Source organism: Dicentrarchus labrax, unplaced genomic scaffold (assembly GCF_905237075.1).
Source record: "Dicentrarchus labrax unplaced genomic scaffold, dlabrax2021, whole genome shotgun sequence".
Taxonomy (NCBI): Eukaryota; Metazoa; Chordata; class Actinopteri; family Moronidae; genus Dicentrarchus; species Dicentrarchus labrax.
This window is the reverse complement of record NW_026136723.1, coordinates 18,224,439-18,232,530: the sequence shown is the minus strand read 5'-3', so window position 1 is coordinate 18,232,530 and position 8,092 is coordinate 18,224,439. Positions and strand designations below refer to the sequence as shown.

Here is an 8,092-nt window from a genome sequence, read left to right as displayed (position 1 = left end):
AGATTTAGGTGTATCTTATTATTTGGAATGTCATATCAATTGTTAAAACTGAAATAATTCTTCGTTGATGTTTTTGTGCATGTACACCTTTTCCCTTGCGGACCGTGTTAATATCACAGCAAAAGCAGTGGCAAGTAACATTCAGCATAAAGTCGAATCGCATTGCTGCTACAAGTATTGGCTAGTAAATCAATTACGCCATCAAGAACTCAACAGTGTCACTTCACCGGACCAATAGATAACGCTCAAGTGTCTGCGTCTATCAAGAGCCACCAAATCCCAAACTCTTCCTTGTATTGATTTTGTTTCAGGGGACAAGTGGGGCAATGAGTGATGAGGCCAGCCATTATTGGTTAGTGCATGTGACCACTGGGCTAAGCTCACCACATCATGTTACTCTGTTAAATGGCAGCCTTCTCCTAACATGACTCCTCTTTTGTTTTGAATTTGGTTTTTCTAAATAGACTCGTAGGTTTTCACTTCCCCTTTGTTTTGATCAAATTTGGATATCCTTAGGTAAACTTTTGGCAAGCGCCCATTCCTCAGTGCCAGTGAGCGCCCCCTTGTATTTTGTCCTTTTTCGCTCAGAGAGTACACAGAGTATCCTCTGCTTGTAGTCTGATGTTCAAAATAAACCAACATCCTCTCAGAGAACAGTCTAGTTTTCAACTGAGAAGTCCAGTCCATTTAAGGCTATTATGACCGACTAAAAAGCACGTGAATGGAAGCGGGAGCTTACGAGGAGCACTTGAATGCAGCATCTCTGTACCGGCGGGGAGAAGGAAGAGACGCACCAGCCGCTACACCGGGAGGACAGACCGAAGTACACCAAGCAGAGGGAATGACACTCGTTTCCTCTGCTTTCTGACGACCGAGAAGGATTGTCATATTATCTTTTTTTTTTTTTTTTTCCCACGTTGGACTTCAGAGAGAACTAAAGGAGGACTGTCTCAACATAACGAGCAAGCTGGATTTTGGCTTGTTTGGTAAGGAACTGGAAAAAGAAAAGAAAAGAAGGAATGACTGATGGTGATGGTTATGTGAGAAAAGAAGTCAAATGAATGAGAGAGTGATTTAATTTCTCTTCTTTCAGGAAGGGGTGAAGATGCTCCGTTTTCTTCGCCGTTGTTTGTGAGAGGGAAAGGAGAAGAGGAGGAAAAAAAGAAAGAGGAAGGTTTGACAGACGCACGAGTCGAGAGACAGGAGGAAAGGAAGGAGGTTATCCGGACAGAAGAGAGAAACAGAACAGATCTCCCTGTCCGTTTTTTGAGACACCAAAGGGGACTGAAACAGAGCAGAGGGGATTTTTCTCTTTTTCTTTTTGAAGAGACACGGAGGAGAAGGAGACACATACTGTACAGAACGGCACAGGAGGAGAGGCTTAATAAGGAGGGGAAAGAGCCTGTATAGAAAAGGGGGAGATATTTCAGATTGAAGAGGGGATGCAGCCCGGAGGAAGTGTGGATTTGAAGCTCTCCCTCCCTCTCTGTGACTCTTTTGCAAGGGAACGGGACGGAATAGAGAGATATTGACGACAAGCATCGCTAAAAACCCAGCGGAGAGTGGATTTAAAGACAGAGAGACAACCTGTGCGCCCGTCCCTCCTCTCTCCCCCTCTCTCTCTCTCCCCCCACTCTGCTTCTCTCTCTGTGGATGTTGACTAAAGTCATTTTTCGGATATGAAGGATTTATCTAGTCTATGTTAGAAGGAGGAGGCAAAGAAAACGCACGCGTCTCCCCCTCTCTCTCTCTCTCTCCCCCCCCCCACTCACACTCTCTCTCTCTCTCTCTCTCTCTCTCTCTCTCTCTCTCTCTCCCCTCGCTCTCTCTCCCTCCGTTTTCTGGATGTGAAGCAGCATGCGGCCCGGTGAGAGCTTAGAGGGCTCGCGCTCGGCTCGCGGAAGATGTATTGATGCTAATAACATTACTAATAGCGGCACGGAACGCTGTCTCGCGCACCCCTCGTCGGCAAAGAGGAGGATGAAGAGGGGTACGACGAAGAGGAGGATGAGAGGGATGAACGAGAGGATGACGGACGGAGGAATGACGGTGATGCGCTGTTTTCTGTGGAGTCTCGTTCTCTGCTCGCTCTCCTCGCGCGCGCAAGGTAAGGGGATGCGACACGCGCACATACACACACACACACACACACACACACACACACACACACACACACACACACACACACAAGCCCCGACTCACGCGCAATGACATGAACGCCCTCACTCACGCGCGCACAACCAGGGTTTGTGTGAGACTGGGTGCTGACTTTCTCCCCCCCCACTGCAGTCATAAGAAAGATGCTGCTGCTTCTATGTGCGCGTGTGTGTGTGTGTTTAGGGGGTTAGGGGGGTGGGAGGGGGGATTGGGTGTGTGTAAGGGTGTCTGCGTGCGCGTGATGATGTCTGAGAGGTGTCTGTGCATGTGTGTGAGTGAGAGGGGTGATGTGCGCGTGGACGCGCGAGGTGCTTGCGTGCGTGGATGTGTGGTGTGTTGCGGAGGAGAGCGGAGAAATAGAAATTGGCTTACAGGGAGGATGAAGGGAAAAGAAGGAGAGAGGGATGGAACCGGCAACAGCCTCTTTCCCTCTTTCCTCATTTTCTGCTTGCTTCAGTTTGCTTTCTCTCTCTCTCTCTCTCTCTCTCTCTCTCTCTCTCTCTCTCTCTCCCCCCCCCTCTCTCTCCCTCTTTCTCTCTCTCCATCCTTCTCTTCAATACAGCCATTGAGCTGGTAGCCAATAAATATTCTTGCGGTAGCTCTTGGGCTGTGGCAGCGAACGTGAGCTGCTTATACCAAAGTGTGTGCGTGTGTGTGTGTGTGTGTGTGTGTGAACGTGAGTTGTTTATAGTGATGAGGCCCAAGCCTTACACAGCATTTATTCCCAAATTTCTACCACCATGCGCAATGCATTCATTTTCTACTGTATATCACTCAAAAGATGCCATATAAAGATGGTGTCTCCCCCTTTTTTTCCCCCACTCACACAAACACTTTCTTACCCTCCTCTCTCTCTCTCTCTCTCTCTCTCTCTCTCTCTCTCTCTCTCTCTAGCCCCCCTTTCCCTCTTGAGTGAAATAAAATGTTAAAATATTCACAGTATAGTACACTCTCTCCAGCTTTCTTTGTCTGTCTGTATCTTGGTCTTCCTCTGCTTTCCATTTTTAGTTTCTCTCTCTGATCCTGTTCAGAAATTCTGTATGAACACACATTTCAGTGAGCACGCACACACACACACACACAGAGACACACACACACACACACACACACACACACAGATACATACACTTGTGCAAACATTGCTGCATCAGGTGAGGCTTCCGTCGTATGGAAACTGACCGACCATTCATCACAGTATTTTGAGAAGAGGAGGAGAGAGGAGGATGGAGTAGAGGAGGCAAGAGGAGAAAAGAGGGGAGCGATTGGGAGGAGGGAAATGGGGTTATGAGGAAGTAAAACAGGAAGAGAGAGAGAGTTGATTGACACAAAAAGAGATACATATTTACAGTTGAAAGAGACATAAGTTTAGAGACACAAGCATGAATGGGTTTCTAGCTAAACACAAGCCTCTGACAACACCAAGCCAGGCGGATTTTGTCACAAAACTTTTGTGAGGTTAAAAGTGAAGGCTGGGTTTGAAAAAAAAAAAAAAAAAAAAAGGAAACCTCAAAAGCCAACTGAAGCTATTGAGAACCATTTGTCATTGTCATTGTCATTGTAAAGTCTTCATGATCTCCAGTGTAGTGAGATCATGTGTGGGCTGACAGAGCAGAAATACTATGGATTTCCACAGTGATTAAACAAATCGACACCGGGAACATCTAGACTGCCACAGACTGCAGGATTGAAGTTCGACTATTAAAAAACAAAACAAAAAAAAAAAACAGGAATCTCCAGTCTTTTTGTTGCCTATTTGGTAAGCTCCCTTCATGGTTCACTCTGATGGACAGATAAGAGATTGTAATTTGTGGAGTGTCGGCCGAACAAAGACACGAATGGTGGGATTTCCTCGGGCACAAAAGATCGAATTTTGAACCCCTTGGAGCAGAGATCCTGGCACTGATCCTCTTCGTGGCTGTCTTGCCTGCGAGAGACCCCAATAGCGTCATATATAACTCCTCGTGGTATAAAAGTGGTCTACTTGAGGCTAGCTGAAGCTTTAGTTAAATGCAAATTCCCATTAAGATTGATAGAATGTCAAAGGTAGATATGGAAGTGCAAATACAACTTTTTTTTTTGTGTACAGGCTGAACAAAAAGGTAAATAAATGTCCTCTTGATCCTTGCTGACATTTTAGGGGAACCAAGGCTTTAAAAGAGACGCTGGAAAATTAAAACCAGCCACCAGCCAAATGCTGTTATATTTTGGCTGTGGCCGGCGAATTAGTCTACTCTACTGGGCCATTGGCAGGTAACCAATCATTGTATGGGCCTGCAATTCTATTCTAAAAACCAATCTAGAAGGTAAAGTAATGAAATAGATGGTAATGGATTCACACGCTGCTGTAGCCAGTGGATAAAAACGTGGATTTCTCAACTCACTTAACACATTTGACACACAGATACAGCGCCATTTCCAGAAGTAGAAACATCTTTCATCATGATACTGGGTTTTAATTGAGGAGTCTTTGTTCCACAAAGTCTTTGTGCAATAAAATGAGGACAAGAGGACAATCTGGGAGAGGGCTGAAAGCTTCTTTTGGACCCCGTCTGTGTCTGACAGGTTATTATAAAAGTGTTGCTCTTTTTGTATATTTTTGAATGCCTTGTGAGAATGTAATTTTTAAAAAAAATAACATCATGTTGAACTTTATGTCAACAGATTCACCTCAAATCAAGTTTCCCAGCTGCAGAAAAATTGCTGCACTTGTCCTCTGCTCTTCTTGTCCTCTCCCCTGATCCCCCTCTTCTCTGTTTCATCTGCTCTCCTCTCCTCCTCTCTGCTGCTCCGCTCAGCTTAACTCCACCTCTCCTCTCTTCCCCTCTCCTGTCCCCTGCCCCTGTTTTTTTCCCCCCTCTCCTCTGCTCAGCACTTCTTCTGTGCGCTCTCATCCCTCCTCTCAGCTCCCTCTCTTCCTTTTCGTCTGTCAGATTTGTCCTGTGGCTCCAGAGGCTTAATTTACTCACCAAACATACTAAATCGCACATGTGCACATGCACACAAGAAGAAAAACCCACACACATTTTCCACCATCTCCCAGACCTTAAATGTATTCTGGGCTACATTCAGCCTGTCAGAATCGAAACGAGAGCTACGTCCAACCCTCGCAACCTGTACCTTTGCAACAAATCTATGCTTCTTTTCAACACCATGTCTAAGATGAACCTTATCACACATTTGAACTGACAGTATAGATTTCATCAGCACTCAATCACAGAGGCCTAACACAGATCAATCATTTCATACCACTAATTATCAATTAGACAGCCGGGTAATCTATTTCTGGTCATCGGTGGTTATACTGAAGGCTAGTCTACGGCATGTGACCAAGTAATTAACCCAGAAGGCTAGAAATAGCTAATTTAATTTATATTGACGAGCCATGGAAATGTAGTGCTTTGTTCTTGCAACATGGCTAAATTGAAATTTATCAGTCATCCCTTTGGCAGCGTCTAGTAATTTAATGCTGGTCATCAGTGTTAAATCAGACAGGCCGCCAGGCACGCTGAAATGGTCCTCCAACCAGGTTTTATAACCCATCACCGGATATCAGAGATTGATTGGTGTGGTCTACAATTCTGATGCTGATTGCAAACCCTTGATTCATGGTGTCCATTAATATCCCATGCTGATCATCTACCTGTATTCCTTACTGGTGGAGTATTTTGGTAATCATTCTCTGTTGTAATAATAAGCTTTATTGGTGAGGCACAAAAAATGCTACCTGCATTGACAAATACAGGGCAATAACATCTCTCTGTCTTCCTCCGCTAAATACACACATACACAGACATGCTTCTGGACTGTTAGTATACCGTGTACACACACCGAGGCAGACGAGCACTCTCACACTGAACATTAGCGCAACACAGCCTCTCTAACACACATTTAATCCTGTGGCTTCTGGCTGGTTTCTCGGGGAGGGAGATGTGTCTGTCGCAGAGTCAGCCTCTTGATCATAAATACTTTTAACTTACTGAGGAAGAGGGAGAGAGAGAGAGAAGGGGGAGGTAAGAAAGGGGGAAAAGGGATGGGGCAAGAGTAAAACAGTCACGTGTGGGGGATAAGTGTGTAACATAACACAAGCCAGTTACATTCATCCCTTGCTTTGATATTAACAGGCTCTTACCCATGTCCTCTCATCTTTTCTTTTCTTTTATCTCTGCGTCACTCACCACTCTTGTGTCTGTGTGTTTTTATGCATAAACATACTTGTTTTATTCATTTTTTACTGTTGCATCCTCAACTCCATCTGTCCCCCCCACCTAATCCTCTCCTGCATTTCCAACGTCTATACAGTGAATTTGTAATCACTTGTTTTTTCTTGCTCTTTCACCCCAACTCATCTCCTGTCTTCCCTTCTTTTGCTTTACTTTCTACATCTAATACCAGTGCCAGAGGTAGTGCAACGTAACCTAGCGCAAGGAAAAGTGAATGTGTGGACTTGTCTTTGACCACATTTCAGGTCATACTTCTGGCTTCAGCAGTGTTGACCTTATATTTCCATTACATTCACCAGGTGGCTTTAGTGCCATAAATGTAACCACACAACATATCTGGATTACGTTAGTATGAACAGCATGCAAAACATGTTGTCCGATGGTAATGCCTCCGACAATAGTTTTCCCCCAAAGCTTATTTTCCCAATGCAAAATAGTTCCCTATTAATGTAATGCCCCTAACCCTGATGTGAGTCAGTTCTCACTGTATGTCTTTTCATATTTAATTTGGGCTCTCTGTACTCCTTGTGTCACTTTTTGCCTTATACATCCTTGTATTTTGGTGTTACTAAAGTAGCTGTACTGGGAACTGGTTATATGTGCTTTGCGGTGTATATTCATATTCTTCATATTCAGCTGCTCCCTACTTATTTTTCTCTCCATCCATCTTCCTCCACCCATAATCACCAATTCGTCTTTCCCCCTGCCTTCTCCTACCTACACTCACCCACAGTGAATTTGTAATCACCACCTCTCTCGCATCCCACATCTGGCACCTTTCCTCCTCCTCCTCCTCCTCCTCCCTCCTTCATCGCCTTTCTTTCTCTCTTTTCCATCCTCCATTAGTCTTGCCTGTCCTCTTCCCCTCTCCCCTCTCCTCCCTCCAGCCCCTTTTACCATAGCAAATTTGTTGTGAGTGTTGATTGTAATAGGTGGGTACTCACAGGGTACAGCTCTGTTAATCTCTCACGTGTGTGTTCTGTCGTAGCCAACAAACAGGGTACACATTTTATTCCTGAACACAGATTGCCATCCAAATGTTGTTTTTAAATTTGCTAGAGAGCCAAATCTACTCACGTATTTCCGATTTGTGTTCGCCTACTATGATTTTAGAAACGTAAGCCTGCACATATTGAACGGGCTGTTAAATTGAAAGAAGTGATAATTTTGCCATGCAAATTGGAATAAAGAGAGACTGCTCTCCAGTTAGCTGTTCCAGCTGTTCCAGGGCCCTGTGGAGCCATAACAGCATTTTATATACAATTGCTCTTTTCCTCTAAGGTCTAGTGCAAATGTGCATTTACAGACTGGTGTCATGAGTGTAATAAGTATAATCATAATTCATCATAATTGAATGCAGAGACACGGGGGCTTCCTTCAGGAGCCATCAGCAAAGATTGGACTAACTTTAAAGAAATTATGGAGTTCTAGGAAGCATATTTCCAGTGTGTCTGTAATGTATTATTTCACTAAAACTACATTATGTGTGTTTCATCCAGAATTCCATTAAATGCACATCCAAACGCATGCACACATCAAAAGCATGACTTACATCACTATGAACACAAATGTGAAACAAGGTTCTGATTAAGTCAAGTTGGGAAAATCAACCGTGTTTCTCAATCACTGAGAAGGTGACTTTTGGGAGATATGAGGTTTCTGAAGAACGCACGCTTTTTGCACGTCTCTCTCTCATGCACACGCACACGCACGCA

The 8,092-nt window shown here is 44.4% G+C and overlaps 1 protein-coding gene across 5 annotated transcripts in view; it reads left to right on the top strand.

The window, feature by feature from the left end:
* The first annotated feature begins 774 nt into the window (after positions 1 to 774).
* csmd3b (CUB and Sushi multiple domains 3b) overlaps positions 775 to 8,092 on the top strand; it is a 346,262-nt gene continuing 338,944 nt past the window's right edge. For all 5 annotated transcript variants that reach the window (XM_051389946.1, XM_051389945.1, XM_051389942.1 and 2 more), the window contains exons 1-2: positions 775 to 986; positions 1,094 to 2,107. In XM_051389946.1, coding sequence (XP_051245906.1) covers positions 1,858 to 2,107 — 250 coding nt within the window. In that variant the 5' untranslated portion in view covers positions 775 to 986; positions 1,094 to 1,857. The remainder of the gene's footprint in view (positions 987 to 1,093; positions 2,108 to 8,092) is intronic.